Genomic DNA, 20,350 nt, shown 5'->3' with positions numbered 1-20,350 from the left:
TTTATGATGTTACGGGTTTACTTTGGATTTTTTATGGCCATCAAGAGTCATTGTTGAAGTTGGCAAGCGTACAAACGTACTAAATAAAACCAGGCAGCCAGGGGTGAGAAGGACCCTTGGGATGTGTGCACAATTAATGACGGTCCTGAGCCACCCCAACAGAAGCTCAGATCAACTGTGGAATCTCCTGAGGGTTGCTAGAGGATTCCTTTGTGTAAGTCGCCCCAAATGAAGCTTTTCCTTTAATTGAAAAATGAAGTTCACATACCCAAAGCCCACGCCACCCCCACCCCCCCAAATGTCTTACTATAAGCAATAAAGAAATGCCAGGAGAATTAGATGCACCTTTACTGGTTTCTCTAAACATCACAAGCCTTGAGTGATGAAGAATGAGGTTCTCTCACGTGAAGTAGATCTTAAACCAGGGGTCTTCAAACTTGACAGCTTTAAGACTTGTGGACTTCCGGCATTCTTCCTCCAGTCATGTTAGTTCAGGAATTCTGGGAGTTGAAGTCCACAAGTCTTAAACTTGTCAAGTTTGAAGGCCCTTGTCGTAAGACAGCAAAGTTGGCCTTCCAAAGATCTGGACGCTAAAACGTATGAGGAACAGTTGCAGGGATTGGGTATGTTCAGTTGAACGAAAAGAAGGATCAGGAGTGACGTGATAACAGTCTTCCAATATTTGAGGGGCTGCCCCAAAGAAGAGGGGGTCAAACTATTCTCCAAAGCACCTGAGGGAAGCTAATCAAAGAGAACAGCAACCTGGAACTAAGGAGAAACGCTCCTAATGGTGAGGATTATTAACCAGTGGAACAGCTTGAATCCAGAAATCATGGGCGCTTCATCGCCGGAGGTTTTCAAGAAGAGACTGGACAGACACTTGTCTGAAATGGTGTAGGTTCTCCTGCTTGAGCAGAGGGCTGGACTAGAAGACCTCCAAGGGCCCTTCTGTATTATTTTCTTACACTCTTCTGAGGATCTTAATTATCTCAACAAGCTTGTAAGAGATGAAGGAGTTCTTTGTCCGGACAAGCCCAAAGCCTCAACACCTCTCAACTGTAAAACTGAACAACGGACAACTCCAATGGGCTGCTGTTGTTTTTGGTGCAGGCTGGGTTTGCAACATCTGGAGGTCCATCTGTCTGGGATGTTGTTCGATGTGGATAGCTGCATCGGCAAGGGCTGGACTAGATGTTCTCCGAGGAACCTTCCCACCCTTTATCCTTCTCCAATTCCATCTTTTTGGAGCGAACCTCTTAAAACAGGGTCCCCTTAGAAGATGCTAAGTCTCAAGCAAGATTCACTCAGGTGATGTTCCAGGGTGAGAACAGCAGGGAAACTAGAAACAGCCAAATACAAGGTGAATCCCGCACTGCTCACACTTAATTTTGAATTTTTACCTTCAATTTGTTGCACACTGTCCTCTGGTGGCTACTCTGAGTCACAGCTACTTTGGACCTTGTTAAGGACATTTTGTTGATGGCAATTAAGCCCCCACCCCCCCTTATTGATAGGTTTTCTTCTTCTTTTCCATCATAAAGAAACTGCCCTTTTTTTTGGTTGCAGAACTTAATGGGAATTGACTGAAATGGCAAAACTGATTAAAGAAAAGAACACAAGTACGTTTGTTTCCAATGGAAACCCCTTCTGAACTTCCATGCTTGATGTGGAAAAGAACAAAACTTTGATTTGGGGATTTACTGATTAGGCTGATAGATCTTTATAGAAATGGCTTGTTTACACTATTAGGAAGAGCAAAAAAAGTTGCGATTTGATGTGAATGTCTTATTTTACTGTATTGAGAGTCGGAAGTTTCCTTTCTTTTTTCTTATCTTTCCTCACTTTTCCTTCCCCACTGCTTTCCTATTTACTTTTGTGTTTTGCATCCACTAATTTGACACAACTTGTTTTGCACACCTCACAGGCTTCGTTTGAGCCGGCCGTGTGCAGCAGCTGCCAAAAAAGCCAACACGGTTCTAGGCTGCATCAACGGAAGGATAAAATCAAGATCACGTGAAATGTTAATACCATTTTGTAATGCCTTGATAAGGCCACCCTTGGAAATACTGCATCCAGTTTTGGTCGCCATGATGTAAAAAGATGTTGAGACTCTCTAGAAAGAGTGCAGAGAAGAGCAACAAAGATGATTAGGGGACTGGAGGTTAAAACATACAAATGAACGGTTGCAGGAACTGGGTATGAAAAGAAATGAAAAGAAGGACTAGGGGTGAGAAGATAGTAGTCTTCCAATATTTGAGGGGCTGCCACAAAGAAGAGGGAGTCAAGCTATTCCCCAAAGCACCTGAAGGCAGGACAAGAAGCAACGGGTGGAAACTAGTCAAGAAGAGAAGCAACTTAGAACTAAGGAGAAATTTCCTGTCAGAACAATTAATCAGTGGAACAACTTGCCTCTAGAAGTTGTGGATGCTCCAACACTGGAGGTATTTAAGAAGAGACTGGATAACCATTCATTTGAAATGGTATAGGGATTCCTGCCTAAGCAGGGGGTTGGACTAGAAGACCTCCAAGGTCCCTTCCAACTCTGCTATTCTATTCTACTTCCACACGGAACTGGAAAAAAAAATCCAAAATAAAAATGCCTTCTTACTTCAGTCTTCTTTGTGTCTTTTCTGAAACAACCACCAGTAGGAAACAACAGAACAAAAGAACACAACTTCTGATCCTTCACAACTTCTGATCCTTCACAAGAATCAACAGCAAACTCAACTTTCCCCCATATTTTTGTTGCTGGAAGAAAGGACTGGGATGAACTGAATGTCTCTCGCTATTATCTTATCTTAAAAACCCCTTTGCCCTTTGAGCTGCGTATCCAGAGTACGATCAGCACTGACTGGGACATAGAAAATGCAAGAAATCTTTCTTGTTTGTTTCTCTGCCGATTTCTCAGAGCTCATAGGGGGTTTTTGTGTGAATAACAGCCACGTTAAGGCTGTGCATTTCTTTGGACCGGATTGCTGCCGGTTGCTTTGCTGGGAAGGCGAGTGCAAATTGTAGCACTGGCCTGTTATTCTTGAAAGCAACCGTGTCTTCTTTCAGGACCCCAGGAGAGCGGCAGAGGGTTTCGAGAGAAAAGAGGTGGTTGTTTTTAAAAGTGTTGTGTGGAATGCACCTTCTACCTGAAGTGCCTTTCTGGAATTAAAAAAACAACAACAATTGCTACCAACCTGCCTTACATTGAGGACCCGAATCCAATTTAAACTATATCACGATCTGAGTATTTTAAATTCCACCAATTGTACTGTAATTTTGTTAAGGCCATCATACTTTTCTCCAGACCAAAACTGGGTGATAAATCTAATGGGAAAAATTCCCCATCGTTTATTGCCTTTTTTTTTCAGCCATTCAATGAAGATTTGCATTTCTCTTTCTGGGAAAGTTTTGTAAAATGCCATGGGTTATTGGCTCTGCCCGCAACCTGCCATTTTGCACCTAGCTCCTCCCATATGCCGTTATTTTACACAAATTTCTATTTAATAAGAGAGCATCCAGGTTTAGGGGTGAGGAAAAAAAAGCACCCTTCCATTTGCCCACTTCTGGAAATAACCAGAATAAAATCGAATGTCTGATTAAAACTATATTATCTCCTTTACGGAATTTATTGGTGAAAATTAGGACGTCCATAATCCTTTCCACCACGTTTGGCAGCATCTTTGAGCACTGACCAGAGTTTTCCTAGAGGTGAGTAGGGATGATTGGTTTCAGAGTTTAAAAAAAAAAAAAATCTGGTGCGGAAAATATCCCAAGACTTTTTCTGTTTTTTTTTTTTTTTTATGTAAGATTAAATATAACCTCTCTTCAGTAGAGCATCTCTCTTTAAAACCACACAAAAAGGGGTAGGTGGGTGGGAGGGTTGTGATACATTCTTCCTGAAAAATAAGAAATACTGACCACGGAGCAAGGAGATTTACAGTGCAAAAAATACAAGCGATTTACACCGACAAGTGCAAAATGATTATCCTTACAATTTTTACAGCATTGCGCCAGAGCAATCGTTCTTCCGTCGCTCTGCACTATCATTCTACAGCACCTGGTTTGCATCCGATGCTCTAGATCAGGGGGTCTTCAAACTTGACGGCTTTAAGACTTGTGGACTTCAACTCCCAGAATTCCTCCTCCAGTCCTGTTAGCTCAGGGATTCTGGGAGTTGAAGTCCACAAGTCTTAAACTTGCCAAGGTTGAAGACCCTTGCTCTCCAACAACCACGTCAAAAGATTCTGGTTTTGAGACAAACCAAGAAGTGGGGGCCCTGACTTCGCCTGGCATCCGCCGAAGGTTTCAAATTTGCCCGTCTTGAGAAATGCAACACAATTTTTTTTAAAGAGTCTATGACTGCGGCTAATTTCTAGATCACGGATACGCCACGTGAGGAGGATTCCAGCAAAGATGAAAGGCGCGAGCTAAGATGTTGGTTGATTGTTGCGGTATCCGCTACCACGGGGGACACCCAGGTTGGCATGCAAACACACACACGTGCGCGAGCACACAGAGCTTGCTTCGAAGGGCAGGAGACAACGATCTCAGAACTTCACATTTCGAGCCTGGGAGGAAAGGGAAGCTATCATGGTGTCCCTCTCCCCGCTCCCCGTTTTAGTAAGGAATATCGTTTTGGTAGTACTGGATCATATCATACGTCTTGCTCCTAAAAAGAAAGAGGGGAAGAGGAAGGAAAAAAAAATTAGGCTTTTTTCAGAAATGTTCCTCTTGGGATTGGATCTGGTTTCTACGGGGGCTCGAGAAACAGACAAAATTTGTGATGAAGAGGCTACTCTGGATGAGAGTTTGCTGCAACAATGAGTCGTGGATTGATTAGAAATATACTGTAGGCGATGACTAAGGGAAGGAAGAGTCAAACATGTCATTAGTGTTCTGACCCAGCTCGACAAGCCCTCTGTAGTTAAATCAATAATTCCCTTATTAGGAGCTCCAGCAGCCCCGCAAAAAGTCTCTCTCTCTCTCACACCGCAGGCTAACTAGTCCGTCTGTCTGGAAGATGAATAGTTATCTGTCACATCTATTCATCTCTGTCCCCTGCCTTTTATCCCCAGAGCTGGGGTGGGGTTTTGCAAGCAATAGTGGCTCTTCCATCCCAAGGACCGGCTCATAGATTTCCACTGCTCTCCTCTCCTCCGCCTTCTGTGCATCCGCGCATCAGGCACTGGACCCAGCTGTTCCTCCTCTTCCTCATCAGCCACCTCCAGACCTGGGAGCTGTTGACTCTCCATCTGAGGGCTGACGGGCGGCGCAGGCTTTTGGGCTTCATTGTGGTCATAAGGGGAGGACGACCTCTATTTGGCGTCACACCCGGATGATCTAAATCTACTTATTGCAAAGCTACCTTTGACAGAATCTTGTTAAGTCTAAAAGATACAATTTCCCTGCCTCTTTTCATTGCTGGGCCACAAATGGAGACAGCAGAGAAGAAGTACCTGTTGCTGAGGAAGCAATTCTGAATGATCTTCATGATGAAGTTGGCAGCTTCCCGCTCCGTCATGTTGGGGCTGAACCTGTTCCTGTTTGAGATAGCAGGAGAAGTGAAGGACATCAAAAGACTGTTCTGCAGAGAAGTCTTGACTTTGGCACATCTCCTCACAAGCACGCGGACAACAGTGGTTGCTGATATTTTTTGCAAAGACTCTTAAGTTGGCGGGATATCATAAGGGAATCTAGGGCTGTGAAGCCTGTTCTCACCGTGCTGTAATTCTTAATACAATTATATGAGTGTTTTTCTCAACCGTACAAACTTCTAAGATATCTGGACTTTAACTCCCAGAATTCCCTAAGCTGGTATGGCACCAGGCTAGAAAATGGGAGGCTGTGAATTCTAGTCCTGCCTTAGGCATGAAAACTCGTTGGGTGACTTTGGGCCAATCGCCAGGAGACTGGGAGTTCTAGTCCTGCCTTAGGCATGAAAGCAGGTTAGGTGACTTTGGGCCAATCATCAAGAGATGGTGAGTTCTAGTCCTGCCTTAGGCATGAAAGCAGGTTGGGTGACTTTGGACCAATCGCCAGGAGACTGGGAGTTCTAGTCCTGCCTTAGGCATGAAAGCTACCTGGTAACTTGCGGCCAAGTCCCTTTCTCCTTCTCTAGAAAGGCGGCCTGGAAAGCCACTTCTGAAAATTGCCAAGAGAACTTCTCCAGGTAGTTCCCAGGAGTCAAGACTGATTCACAGGTACCATAAAGAAATAAAAACTGGACCACACCTTCCAGGAGGCCATCAGGGATGAATGTTCCCTGCTCTACAGGGTCTCATTTTTTTTCTTCCAAAGCTTCAGGCTGAGCCCCGTCCACCCCACCAGGCCATGGGACTCTAGCCAAGCAGCCTCCCGCCCGCCTCTTTAAGCCAATCAAACCCTTGCTTAGCTTAAACGAGACCCGCCCATCGTTTCTGCTCTCAGCCAATCGGTGCAGCCCACTTACTTCAAGAGTTTGATGGTCTGTCCCCGAAAACACGGCAATCCTGTGTCCAACATCAAAGTCACCAAAGAAACAACGGCATCCATATAAGGTCTGCGAGGAGAGAACGAGAAGGGTAAGCACAGTTGGTCCCATCCACCAGCAGGAAGAAGTTTATTTATTTAGGATAGGATCAGACCAGGGCAGAAGAGAAGTAAAAGTACACACACACAGACACAACCCGCATATTTTTATACAAGACTTCTATGGGGCTACAGCAGGGACCTCATAACTGGATGTCCAATTCAGCTATCCAGGCGATCGCCTCTGGGGTCGCTTCAGGCCGATCTTCTAAGGAACCGGAAGAAGGTACGTCGTGGGCAATCTCACACAGACCCCTCACGTCCTGGACAAAAACTGTTTCAACTTCTCTCCTCAGAACGTTGCTATAGGGCAGGGGTCTTCCAACTTGACAGCTTTAGGACTTGTGGACTTCAACTCCCAGAATTCCTGAGCTAACAGGACTGGAGGAGGAATTCTGGGAGTTGAAGTCCACAAGTCCTAAAGCTGTCAAGTTTGAAGACCCTTGGTATAGGGCATTGCATGCACGCCCAAACAACAAGACACAAAGATAACACACACACCGCTGGCCATCACTCTGCTGAACACCTAATTCCCACAGTACTGTCTTATGTCTATGGATATTTACTCATGGAGTAGAGCTCTTTTGCTATTATCCTTCTCTTCTTCTCTTTTTTTCATCTTTCTGTATCTTATGATTGATCACTTGTTTGTATCTTAAAGACTATTGGTTGTAGCCATGATTAATATCTATGACCTATCACTTTGTTCTTTGTATGTACCCTGAGAGCTTATGCCCCAGAGACAAATTCCTTGTGTGTCCAATCACATTTGGCCAATAAAGAATTTCTATTCTATTCTATTCTATTCTATTCTATTCTATTCTATTCTATTCTATTCTATTCTATTCTATTCTATTCTTACTCTACTCTACTCTAATTCTATTCTATTCTATTCTATTCTAATTCTACTCTACTCTAATTCTATTCTAATTCTAATTCTACTCTACTCTACTCTACTCTACTCTACTCTACTCTACTCTAATTCTATTCTATTCTATTCTATTCTATTCTATTCTATTCTATTCTATTCTTACTCTACTCTACTCTACTCTACTCTAATTCTATTCTATTCTATTCTATTCTAATTCTACTCTACTCTAATTCAATTCTAATTCTAATTCTAATTCTAATTCTAATTCTACTCTACTCTACTCTACTCTATTCTAATTCTATTCTATTCTATTCTATTCTATTCTACCCTATTCTATTCTACTCATACTTTGCATCTCAGCACCACAATCGCAACGAGGGGAATCTTTCCACCCCCCACCGATAACAGGGTTAAAGTACTTCTTCCAGGATCACACCGAATTCTGTTCAATTTCGACCGGAAGAAAATGAACAGCAGGAAGAAGTGGGGTGAGGGAAGAAAGGCAACAGATGCTGAGATCCCATCTCACCCCGTTATGATAATTAAAATCTAGGCAGGCGAAACGTCTGCCTGCCTGCCTGCCTGCCTGCCTGCTGATGAAGCAGCCCGAGTGCCAACCCATCTAATCAACCTAACAAAATTACTGCGGCAAAGGGGGGGGGCTGAGCTCCCCGGAGTTTTACGGTGGCTGTAACATCCTCCTCCGTGAGCAGAGCAATGGAAGGATGATTCAGAATCGTTTCTCAGAGGTAGGACCGCTGCTCGGACATGCCTGGGCTCCCTTCCTGCTTCCTCCTCCTCTTGAACCTCGGCTGTCTTTTGGTTACGGCCTCGGGCCAGCAGAACCGAATCGGTGCAGGTGGCCCTCCACTTGCAACCATTCCTTCGGTGGCCGTTCCAAATGACTCACGCGTTAAGACAGCTGAAGCATCCTTGCGACCGATGTCATCATCTGTTTAACGGCCCCGTAATCCCTTGTGGGGTGGACTCTGAATGGAGCTGAGTGTTTTTTACTGGCCGGATGCCTTTCTTGTTGCCAGCGCGGAGGTTTTTTTCCCCCCAGCGGAGATATTCCCAGTGTAGCCAGAGAGAGAAATATCTGCCTCTACCTAGGATCGAAGTCACAGCCTCCTGATTGGGAGATGAGAGCCCCACCTCTAGGCCACCCTACCACTCAAGCATCCTCGTGATCATGTGATCAAAACTTGGAAGCTGGCATATATTTGTGACATTTGACGTGTCCTGGGGTCTTGTGATCCTCTTTTGCGGCCTTCTGAGGAGAAGAGGAGGCCATTTTCACTTAACAACCGCATTGCTAACATAACAGCTACAGGGATTCACTTAACAACGATGGCATACTACTGGAAAAACCCCAATGTACCATCTCTATATTTTGTCATTCAGAAAATATACCAATGTGCGGAAATGGAAAGGTGTTACATTGAAATTAAAGGAGAAAGATGATATGGAATATTATCGGATCTGGGACAAATGGTACGAACGGATAGATCGTAAAGAAAAACAATGTATAAAATAAAAAGAAATAAGGATTTCAAGAAATATATTATTATATATAGCTTGAACGACAGACAATAATTGGGCAGGAGTTTTTACCTCTCCTTTGTTTTGATTAAGCCAAAGAAAAGATTTATTCATAAAAGTATATAGTCGTAATTGAGAAGTAAGAAATGATTAATAGATAATATACATTAATGTAGATATTTCGCAATGGGTAGAAAGTAACCGCCACTTAATAATCTAGATGGAATAATTAAATTACTATCAAACTGTACTTGAGGAAAATAAGACTGGCTGTACTATGTGGTACGATGTTTTCATTGTATCATTTCCCGCTTGGGCGGGAACCCAAGCAGAAGCCTCCTCACCTGACCGCCAGGTAGCCCCTGACGCACATCTCCATGAACCACCTGAAAGGTGTGGCTTCCATCTTGCCACCCATGATCATGACCATCTCATCCGTCAGCTTGATGTCGGGCTCCCAACCCAGGTTTCCACCGGGAGAACTTTCAAACATGAATCCAAAATCTGCCAAGAAGGAGGAAGGCATTGACCTGGGCACTCTTTTCGTCGTCGCGTGCCCAGGGGGCGGGATTCAAAAATTTTAACAACCGGTTCTGTGGGCGTGGCTTAGGGGGTAGGCGTGGCTTGGTGGTCAAGTGACTGGGTGGAGATGGCTAAAAGTATTTCTTCTCTCCCTTGGCTTTTCCTTTCCAGAAAACCCAGGGAGGGAGGTCCCACATTCCCTTGGTTTCTGTGGGTTGAGTTCCCTTGTGCCCCATGGTCAGAGGTGGGTATTCAGCTGGTTCTGACCGGTTCTGCAGAACCGGTAGCGGAAATTTTGAGTAGTTCGGAGAACTGGCCAATACGGCCTCTGACTGGCCCCGCTAACCCCATCTATGCTCCGCCTCCCATTGAGTCCCAGCTGATCGGCTGGGTTCTTCTTTGGTTGTCCTGCACAGGAGAACAGAGCTGGAAAGTAGGTTAGTGGGGGTGGGGAGGGAATGGAGATTTTATAGTACCCTTCCCCTGCCACACCCACCAAGCCACGCCCACAGAACCGATGGTAAAAAAAAATTTGAATCCCACCACTGTAAAGAAGAAAGGAACGAAATGGGAAGGAGGAGAGGAACAAAGGGAAGGAACCAGAGATGGTATCCAGCTGGTTCTGATCGGTTCTGGAAAACCGGTCGCAGAAATAGTGATTAGTTCGGAGAACTGGCCAATACCGCCTCTGACTAGCCCCGCCCCGAGCCCGACGCCTGCTCCAGTTAAAAGGGTGAACCCACAACAAAAAAAAGAGAAAGAAAAGAAAAGAAAAGAAGAAAGGAAGAAGTCCCAAGGGGTCAACTAACCAATGTGAATGAGGTGTCCATGTTTGTCCAGCATGATGTTGCCATTATGCCTGTCTTTAATTTGCAAGAGGAACAGCAGAAGACTGTACGCAGCCATGCTGCGGATGAAGTTGTATCGAGCCTGCAAGGGTGTGACAACGGCGGCCATATTGAGAAAGGAGGAAGAGTTTGTATCTCGGGCATTCAGTTGGCCAAAGCTGAACATCCTAAAACAGGAGCATTTTCCTAGGGGAGGACGGGGAGGACTGAAGACAAACGATTTAATTCTCAGGAGAGGAAGAGAGGAATCTAATGGGGTCACTTGGTTGGCTTTATTCCTAACAGTACGGAATTTTTGCGCTTGGCATCACTGGACTATTTACTGTCCAGGAAATGCTCAACCTGCCAATTACTGTCCAGCCAATGAAGAAGAGGATGGCATTTCCTCCCCCCTAGTTCTTCGTTAGGGTCTCATCAATAAAAGCCATCCTCCAAAACTCTCCAGAGTCAACTCAAGGGGCCATTAGGGAGAGTTCAGAAAGAGAGAGAATTCCCCCACTCCCTTCTAGCACTGATGATGTTGCTTAGTTGGGTTATGAAATGTCTGCAAGAAAACAACCAAGCTCAGAGAGCACCCAAGGACATCACAGTTCTCCTTCCCCCTTTTCCTTCTTTCCCCCTTCTCCTCCACCCCTCCTCCTCTCCAAATTCTCCTCTCCTCCCCTTCTCCACGATCCCAACTCCTTGTAGCACAGATGATGTTACCTAGTAGGGTCATGAAATGCCTGCAAGTCAAACTCAGAGAGCACCAAAACCCACACAGTCCTCCTTCTCCCTTTCTCCTCTCCCCTCCTTCTCCTCCTCCCCCCTTCTTTTCTAACACTGATGAAGTTGCCCAGTAGGGTCATGAAACGTCTGCAGGAAAACAGCCAAGCTCAGAGACCACCAAGAACCCCACAGTTGTCCTTCTCTCCTCCCCTTCTCTGCAAACCTCTCTCCCTTCTAGCACTGATGAAGTTACCTAGTGGGGTCATGAAATGTTTACAAGAAAACCACCAAGCTCAGAGAGCATCGCCTTGCAGTTCAACCCCGAGCTTACAAATATTCCCTTCTATAGCTAAGAGTCACCCAAAATACCTTCTGGAAGGCCAGGGTTGATTCATCACCGTACTGCCTAGTAAAGTAATCGTACATCCCAAAGTCGGTCTGCCTGCCCAGCTGATCTCGGGAAGTACAATCTGGGATGCATTCGATGACACCACACTGAGAGAAAGAAGAGAAATGAACGAATGGGAGGAGCTCCCAAGAGCAAATTCCGCCAAACGTATAACAGATCACTGTGATGACCCAGAGTGTAACACAAACGTAACAAGATCCAAAATGTACATAAATGTCCCTTTAAATGCCTCCAACTTGGCCCCACTGTTTAATAATTCTCAGTTGGAGAAAAAAACGTACTCAGAAATAGTCGTCAAAAGAAAGCAGTACAGTCCGAACTCAATGAGCAGATAGAGGTGAAATGAAAAACCAAACAACTACAATGGTGAAATTTCCACAAAGGAACAGGAGAAGTATTTGCCAAATTCAAGGAGATAACAAGGCAGAGTCTGTTGGAAGGACGCCAACCAAGATAACTTCAGACCAAAATAAAACACGCTTTGTCACCAGCATTTGCCAGTACGCAGGTCCAAACTCTTATGCAGTTGTCACAGCTGCAGCCCATGAAGAGGGTCAAGGCCCTCTCCTCCCGAGGAGACCACGTCTTTCCCTTATCCTCTCCTCCCTGCGTGCCCTAGGATGGAGAGGGGATGGGCCTGGGTCCTCCTCCGACTGCTCAGCCAGCCTCTGCCCTTCCCCAGCCTCCTCCACAACCTCTTCTCCCTCAGAGTCAGTCTCCACCAGGGGCATGACAATAACAGACAATTTAAGCACTTTAAATATGATATTTACAGTATTGATGATAGATACTCGGGGTCCATGTTGTTTAAAGTTAAAATTGGCTCAGTCTGTCCGTTGCATATCCACGCACAGAACAAACTGATAATGTGCGGATCGATAGAAGACTTGCTCTCCGTCAGAACTGGTTGTAGGGTCTCCTGCTTGGGCGGGGAGGGCCGCGCTAGATGACCTACAAGGCCCCTTCCAACCCTGTGAATCCGAATCTGCATCTGAATCAAAGCATTCTCCCAGATACTCACCCCAGGAGCAGTAGCCACCACTCTGTAGGGGAAGACGTAGAGGTCGAGGCCCACCAGCTGAAAGATGTTCTTGAACAGATCGATGATCTGCAAGGCCAACATGTCCTGCCCAGCGTCAAAAGAAACAAGGATTGAAAGGGGGTGTTCAAATATTGCACGCAACAGTCATGAATAAAGGAGGATATCTGAAACTCAGGGTTGACGTGAGGGGTCCTTGGTGCGGTCTGAGCTTGTTTTCTTGCAGACGTTTCGTGACCCAAGCTAAGTAAACTAGTTGAGGTTTTCTGGAACGCTGACAGTAACATCATCAGTAACATCATCAGGAGGAGGAGGAGGAGGAGGAGGAGGAGGAGGAGGAGGAGGAGGAGGAGGAGGAGGAGGAGGAGGAGGAATAATAATAATAATAATAATAATAATAATAATAATAATAATGACTGTGGGGTCCTTGGAGATCTCTGAACTTGGTTGCTTTCTTGCAGACATTTCATGACCCAAGCTAGGTAACATCATCAGTGCTAGTAAGGAGTGTGGTTTGCAGTCAGTTCTTTGGCAGTTTCTTGACTGGAGTCTTGCTTACTTAATTGTTGGTCTGATGTTAACCTTGGGGTTAATCTATGTCGGTCTGGGTGCTGATTGCTGGTGGAGAGGTGCTGGGGTCTCTTCTATAGACTGTTCAAAAGGGACTATTCCCACAGCCCAAAAAGGAATACAAAGACTAGATGAACTCCAAGGTTTAACATCAGACCAACGATCAAGAAAACAACACCTCAGTCAAGAAACTGCCAAAGAGCCAAGGATAAACAGCCCGACCAAAGAATCTATTAAGACCGTCCCCATCAACAACGACAGGAAAACCACCAGAATACAAACTGACAGCTCGCTTCCTTACTAGCACTGATGATATTACCTAGTTGGGTAATGAAATGTCTGCAAGGAAACAGGCAAGCTCAGAGAAGACCTCACACTTCTCCTCCTCTTCCTCTCCATAACTCCCACTCCCTTCTAGAACTGATGATGTTACCAGATGAGGTCTTTTTAGTGTTAAAGGATGCATTAGAGAGCGCTCGACTAATGACCATAATGGAGCCTGGAGGTTGTTAAATGGGTCACCATGGAACTGGGTTTGATTTTTCAACCTTTTTTTTTTTTGCTGGTGGTCATTAAGTGGATTAATTTTATCCAATGGGTGTTTTTGCCATAAACTGGAAATAAAACGCTGGAAACGCCTCCTACTCCTCATCTCCATAAGCCCCGTCGCCTTCTAGCACTGATGATGTTACCTAGTTGGGTCATGAAACGTCTGCAAGAAAAACAACCCAGCTCAGAAAGCACCGGGGACCCCTCAACGCAAAAGTGATTGCTGAAAAACCGTCCACATCCACAGGTGACTTAAGAAGGCAACCCAGCAGCTTTCTCACCTGTCTGCAGTCGTCCCCCACTTTAAAGATGGCGGCCTGCCAGCAAATCTTCTTGCTCTCCCTCCCGTCTTCTCCGCTTTCGTCGATGGAATCTGAACGGCAACGCAGACCTGGAAGAGTTGTTTTTTTTTTTAAATGTAGTTACGTTCTAAGCGATAATACACATGAGATGTCCTTTAGGGGACTCTAACCAGCAGTTAATTCTCTGCCTTTTCTGTGATGTGGTCCCAAGGGTGGAAGAGCTCAAGGGGTTTTTGAGGTTGGATGTCTCCACGTCAACATTCCAAAGGAGGAGGAGGAGGAGGAGGAGGAGGAGGAGGAGGAAGAAGAAGAAGAAGAAGAAGAAGAAGAAGAAGAAGAAGAAGAAGAAGAAGAAGAAGAAGAAGAAGAAGAAGAAGAAGAAGAAGAAGAAGAAGAAGAAGAAGAAAGAAAAAAGAGGAAGAAGAAGAAGAAGAAGAAGAAGAAGAAGAAGAAGAAGAAGAAGAAGAAGAAGAAGAAGAAGAAGAAGAAGAAGAAGAAGAAGAAGAGGAGAAGGTTCTCAACTCAAGTTGATATGTTGATGGAGAAGAAGAGAAGATGACAATGAAGAAAAAGAAGATCAAGAAGAGGATACGTGGCGGAACAATTTCTCTCTTTTCACATGAATGTCAAATGTGTTACCTTTGAAGAACCAGGAGGAGGAGGAGGAGGAGGAGGAGAAGGAGAAGAGGAGGAAAAGAAAAAGAGAAGAAGAAGAGGAGGAGAAGGAAAAGAAGAAGAGGAGGAGGAGAAGAGGAGGAGGAGGAGAAGGAAAAGAAGTGGAGGAAGAGGAAGAGGAAGAGGAAGAGGAAGAAGAAGAAGAAGAAGAAGAAGAAGAAGAAGAAGAAGAAGAAGAAGAAGAAGAAGAAGAAGAAGAAGAAGAAGAAGAAGAAGAGCCATTAAACTAACCTTCTTTTTCAAGTTCACTCACTCCACATCTTTTCACCTTGAACTTGGCCAAATAAGGGGCTTTGGCAGCACTAGAAGGAAGAAGAACAGGTCAATGCCAGCAATAATTCCTTTTTTCCTTCTTAACCCAAGTGGAACAGGCTGGAAAGGGATGCCAGGCCATACCTTTGCATAGGCGTTCCCGACTTGTAGTCAATATCCAGAACAATGGCTTCTGGATTGCTTGGTAAATAGCAACCTATCGGGAGGGAGAAGAAGAGAATCCTTGGTAGAAACCAGCCAAATGGTTGAGCTAGCAGGACTTGTCTGGGAGGACAACAGCCAAGACTTTTCTCCTCTTTAGGGGTAGTCCTCGACTTGCGACATTAAGTGCCTGTTCAAAGTTACGACGTTCTTTGGCAAGAAACGCCATTAAAACAGGGCAAAACCCACTGAACTCCTGTTTCCCCTTAGCAACAGGAATTCTGGACTCCCTGTAAACGTTAATTTCTTTACCTGGTTGCACTTTCACTTCAGATAAAGCGTTCAGACAAGCCTTCTTCCGCTCTTCACCTTTAGGATACGGCCTGGGGAGGTAGTGGGAAAAAAAACAACATATTGGGAATATTTGAATTATGAATTCTGTCCCGCGACGCAAGTTGGGTTTTGTTTATTAGGTCCATTTCACTGCAAGGAAAGAATTAAGGGTTGTTGTTGTTTTTTTTAAAAAAATGCCTCTGCCTTTGTACTCACTTGATGATGGCAGAAACGTTGGTGATTTTGTTGAAGAAGTCAAACTCCCGTTGGTAAAACTCCTTGGCTGGACCAGACAACGAGCCGGTTATTTCCTCCACGAGCTGCTCCAACAGTTCCCCGATGTCAGCTACATCAACGAGGAAGCAGAAGGAGGAGGAGGAGGAGGAGGAGAGTGAAGTTTGTGGGGTCCTTGGGGCTCTCGGAGCTTGAGGGGTTTTCTGGCGGATGTTTTGTGGCCCAACTAGGTAGCATCATTGGTGTTAGAAGAGAGTGGGCTTTGTGGAATGGAGGAGGTGGAGGAGGAGGAGGAGGAGGAGGAGGAGGTGGAGGAGGAGGAGGAGGAGGAGGAGGAGGAGGAAGACTGCAGGATTAGTGGTCTTTGAACTTGATTTTCTTGCAGACATTTCACAGCTCAACTAGGTAGGATCATCAGTGCTAGAAGGGAGTGGGCTTTGTGGAATGGAAGAGGAGGAGGAGGAAGGTGGGAGGAAGAGGAGGAGGAAGACTGGGGTTAGTGGTCTCTGAACTTGATCTTCTTGCAGGTATTTCATGGCTCAACTAGGTAGCATCATCAGTGCTAGAAGGGAGTGGGGCTTTGTGGAATGGAAGAGGAGGAGGAGGAGGAAGGTAGCGCGAGATCCCCAAGCATGGTCCACTCACGGTCTTTCTGGTGTCCCTCTTCATCCAGGTAGATGTTGGTCTTCATGTTCCAAATGAACTGGTGAGCCAGCAGCTGGGACTTGGCAGCTGCCCAGAGGATGTACTCCCTGACGTAGCCCATCTGAGAAAATACAACAAGGCAGGTCTTCTTCTAAGCGTAGCTCCGATCAGGGGCGTGTTGAGACAGAGAAGCCCAAAGGCCCGAATGGACCAGTTCCCCCCATTAAATCCCAACCATGGAAGGTCTCCTTAAGCATCTTCCTTGATTGCTGGTGACTTGTATTGTATTCGTGATTTGTTGGTAACTCTCTAGTTTATCCAAGCATCATGGAAACAATGAATACATCTATTCATTGAGACGAGGCAGATCCTTACACCGTCTTTCTGTTTCTCAGTCCATCCATGCATCCATTGATGCATCCATCCATCTACATTCATACCTATCTATCCATCTCTGTCTACCTTAACTTACCACTCTATCCATATCTACCCATCCATATTCATCTCTCTTTCTTTCTCTCTCCCATCCATTTCTATCTATCTTATCATCTCTCTATCCATCCATCCATCTCTATCTATCATCCATCCATCTATCTCTATCTCATCTATATCTATCTATCTATCTATCTATCTATCTATCTATCTATCTATCTATCCATCCATCCATCCATCCATCCATCATCTAACCATCTCTATTTTCTTTCTCCATCCACCCACTTACCTATCATTTATCTCTCTAGATCTCTTATCATCTTTACCTAGATCTAGATATGTATCTGAATATATTTTTTTCTCTCGTCTCAAGTTCTCCCATCCATCCATCCATCCATCCATCCATCCATCCAAATGGCCTAACCTGAACATTGACTGCATGCCAAAGCACCCGAGTGTAAGGACGTTGCGTGGAAAAGTTCAATGCACAGCACCTTCCAGTGACAAAGGATCAGGTGGCCAACGGATGCCGGGCAGCCCCTAAACTCATCTGACCAAGAACACCCCTGGCTTAACAAATGTCTCACAGTCTTTCCCTGCCCTTACCTTGTCGTAGCGAAGAGCCTGCACAATCTGAGGAATGTAAAAGAGAATAGCATCCTGGGGGGAGGTGGAGGGAAGGGAGAAGAAAGAAAGAGGAGTTAGGATTTCTTTTTTTTCAAAGTACCGGCATTCTAGCTTCAAGAGCGTCTCCTTCCATCATCAACAGGCAAAGACCTGCATTTTGGACTGCAGGCTGGTTGCCAAGCACCCAAATTTTCGATCTGTCAATTAATCAATCCGTCGAGCAATCAATCAATCAGAACAGAATAGAACTGAAAGGGACCTTGGAGGTCTTCTAGTCCAACCCCCTGCTCAAGCAGACAAATGGTTATCCAATCTCTTCTTTAAAAACTTCCAGTGTTGGGAGCATTCACAATTTCTGGAGGGAAGGAGTTCCACTGGTCAATTGTTCTGGCTGTCAGGAAATTTCTCCTTAATTCCAAGTTGCTTCCCTCCTTGCATGTATTTTGGAAAATAGGTTGATCCCCCTGTTCTATGCGACAACCCCTTAGATCCGCGATGGCGAACCTTTGGCATGTGTGCCAGAAGTGGCACACAGAACCATCTCTGCCAGCACACTAGCCGTCGCCCCAGGTCAGCTCCACTGCGCATGCCAGCCAGCTGATTGGGTATCTGCCATGCGTGCGTAGAGGGCGGGGCAAATTCAGGAGATGTGTGGGCATGTGCGGGGGGGGGGTCGCACACGCATTGCACTGAGTGCAGGCATAGACGAAAAGGTTAGACATCACTGTGTTAGGCACCCAGAAATTGTCCATGGTAATCAATCACTCCGAGACAAGTATAATTCCCCAACTGATCTACTAGGAACAGCTCTGGTATGTCCATGGAATTTCCCAAACTGATAGTCATTTTCAGCGTGCGTTTCACAAAACCCACCTTCTCTCCTCCCCCTTCTTACGCTTCCATTAATCACGAGAACCAAATAAATGGCAGCTGGAATTTTTTTTTTAATGCGACCTACGAAATCGCCTTGAACTTTCCAACTCCTCCACACACACACACCCTTTTTTTTCCTTATAACATTCTTGGCAGCTGAATCTCAGAGCTGACACACCGCCTTAGATACGGCAATGCTGCCCTGCCATGCCCTGCCAAACTGAGGTTGGGAAAAATGTGTGTGTATGTGTGTGTGTTTCATTTGAGAACCCAGGATCTGCAGTACTTCAGCGCAAAGACATTCTAAGATCTTTTTTGGGGGGAGGGGGAGAAACGACTTACTTACTTACTTACTTACTTACTTACTTACTTACCGGAGGGAAAGACCGCAGCACTTTTACCCCGTACTGAGCTGTCAAAGGATGAGGGGGGTACATGCTGGAGAAATAGGAGAGGCCCGTTGGTGGATCGGTGGGAGTCCAGCACAGGATGTGGCTGAGCTCTGGAGCATCAGCATCGATGGTGTGCCAAGTAACTAGATACTGAAAAGCAAGGACACACACACACACACACACATACACACACGTGAATCCCAATAGCAATAGCACTTAAGACTTATATACCGCTTCACCAGGAGTGGGATTCAATTTTTCAACAACCGGTTCTGTGGGCGTGGCTTAGGGGGTAGGCGTGGCTTGGCGGTCATGTGACTGGGTGGGCGTGGCTTGGCGGTCATGTTATTGGCTGGGCGTGGCCCACTCAATATCACTCACATGGAGGCACGCCTCGCCTCGCCTGGCCTCTCATGACTGTGGGGATGCTGCAACAGTCGTTAAGTGTGAAAAATGGTCATAAGTCCTTTTTTTTAGGGCCATTGTAACTTTGAATGGTCACTCCACACAAGCAAAGTACCAGTAAAGGAAGGGAAAAAAACTCCAGAGACGTTCCTGAGATAGGAAGTCTAGTCCTGCCAAGAATGTAATAAGGGTTAACAGAGTTTCTGTAAACAACACCAGAATGTTTCCTTCCTGCCTGCCTTACAGGATTAGGCCAGGAATTTCTTCTAACAACCGACTCTCCAAACTGCTTAGAATGTAAACAGCGGTTCTAGCGAATAGGTGCGAACTGGTAGAATCCCACCCCTGCACTTCACAGTGCTTTCCAGCCCTCTCTAAGAGAGAGGAGGCTGTGAGTTCAATCCTAGTTAAGAGGCGGATATTTCTCTCTCTGGGCACACTGAGAATATAACTGCCGAACAAAACTCTGCATTGGTGACAGGAAGGGCATCCGGCCAGTAAAACACTCAGCTCCATTCAGTTGTCCAGGCTCCATCCAGCAAGGGATTATGGGGTTGTCAAAATAAGATGATGATGAATGGATGGCTCTGCCCACTCTGATTAACTGAGGCCAAATCAAACTGACTATTTTATCTCTGGAAACGAGACCCGAATCAAGGTTCAGGCCACCGTTCTGATGTGAAGGCTGGATCATCTTCAGAGGTCTACCTTGATGGCTTCCGGCACGTCATTCACGGCTCCGGGGTCCAAGCGCACCAGACGGGTGACTTCCATCCCAATTGCTTCTGTGTTCTTAAACCTAAGGAACCCACAGGAGACAAACGGGTAGTCCTCTACTTACGACCAACTGAGAACTGTTCATTTAGCAGCCATTTTAAGTTACAACGACACTGAAATATTGACTGGGATGTTTTGGGATCAGCTGTGGGCCGTACGTCGAGGGCTACCTGAACCCAAGTGGCTAATTTTGTAACGAAGGGCGAGGGGCCCACCTGGTGGGAAGCTGCACTGCAAGATGTGGGGAGATGCTCCAGGCCAGGTTCACATTATCCTTCCACTGCTTCTCACTCAGGCTGATGTATTTGGATCGCCAGTTGGCAACGCTGTTCTCACCCGTCTGGTCCAGCTCCAGTTCCGGAGACGAAAGCGGATTATACCAAGTGATGAGGCGCTCAATCTCCGTTGCCTTTGAAAGAAAGAAAAGAATTCTGGGCATATTAACTACTCGTACTGAAATGACTTTGATAAAACAAACAAATATTGGTCAGGATCCATGGAAAGAAAGAAAAAAAGAAAGAAAGAAAGAAAGAAAGAAAGAAAGAAAGAAAGAAAGAAAGAAAGAAAGAAAGAAAGAAGGAAGGAAGGAAGGAAGGAAGGAAGGAAGGAAGGAAGGAAGGAAGGA

The 20,350-nt window shown here is 45.5% G+C and overlaps 1 protein-coding gene across 2 annotated transcripts in view; it reads right to left on the bottom strand.

The window, feature by feature from the left end:
• Positions 1 to 3,767: 3,767 nt before the first annotated feature.
• The window catches only part of PI4KA (phosphatidylinositol 4-kinase alpha), a 69,907-nt gene continuing 53,324 nt past the window's right edge, over positions 3,768 to 20,350 (bottom strand). For both annotated transcript variants that reach the window (XM_087913334.1, XM_087913333.1), the window contains exons 39-55: positions 19,941 to 20,134; positions 19,657 to 19,747; positions 18,526 to 18,693; positions 17,258 to 17,311; positions 16,220 to 16,340; positions 15,557 to 15,686; positions 15,320 to 15,390; positions 14,990 to 15,062; positions 14,825 to 14,895; positions 13,898 to 14,007; positions 12,480 to 12,584; positions 11,419 to 11,544; positions 10,303 to 10,423; positions 9,316 to 9,475; positions 6,440 to 6,529; positions 5,448 to 5,531; positions 3,768 to 4,660 (exon numbers count right to left, since the gene is read on the bottom strand). In XM_087913334.1, coding sequence (XP_087769460.1) covers positions 4,609 to 4,660; positions 5,448 to 5,531; positions 6,440 to 6,529; positions 9,316 to 9,475; positions 10,303 to 10,423; positions 11,419 to 11,544; positions 12,480 to 12,584; positions 13,898 to 14,007; positions 14,825 to 14,895; positions 14,990 to 15,062; positions 15,320 to 15,390; positions 15,557 to 15,686; positions 16,220 to 16,340; positions 17,258 to 17,311; positions 18,526 to 18,693; positions 19,657 to 19,747; positions 19,941 to 20,134 — 1,821 coding nt within the window. In that variant the 3' untranslated portion in view covers positions 3,768 to 4,608. The remainder of the gene's footprint in view (positions 4,661 to 5,447; positions 5,532 to 6,439; positions 6,530 to 9,315; positions 9,476 to 10,302; positions 10,424 to 11,418; positions 11,545 to 12,479; positions 12,585 to 13,897; positions 14,008 to 14,824; positions 14,896 to 14,989; positions 15,063 to 15,319; positions 15,391 to 15,556; positions 15,687 to 16,219; positions 16,341 to 17,257; positions 17,312 to 18,525; positions 18,694 to 19,656; positions 19,748 to 19,940; positions 20,135 to 20,350) is intronic.

This window comes from Pseudonaja textilis, chromosome 15 (assembly GCF_049901715.1).
Source record: "Pseudonaja textilis isolate UNSWEBS1 chromosome 15, rPseTex1.2, whole genome shotgun sequence".
Taxonomy (NCBI): domain Eukaryota; kingdom Metazoa; phylum Chordata; class Lepidosauria; order Squamata; family Elapidae; genus Pseudonaja; species Pseudonaja textilis.
This window is presented reverse-complemented; position numbering and strand designations above follow the sequence as displayed.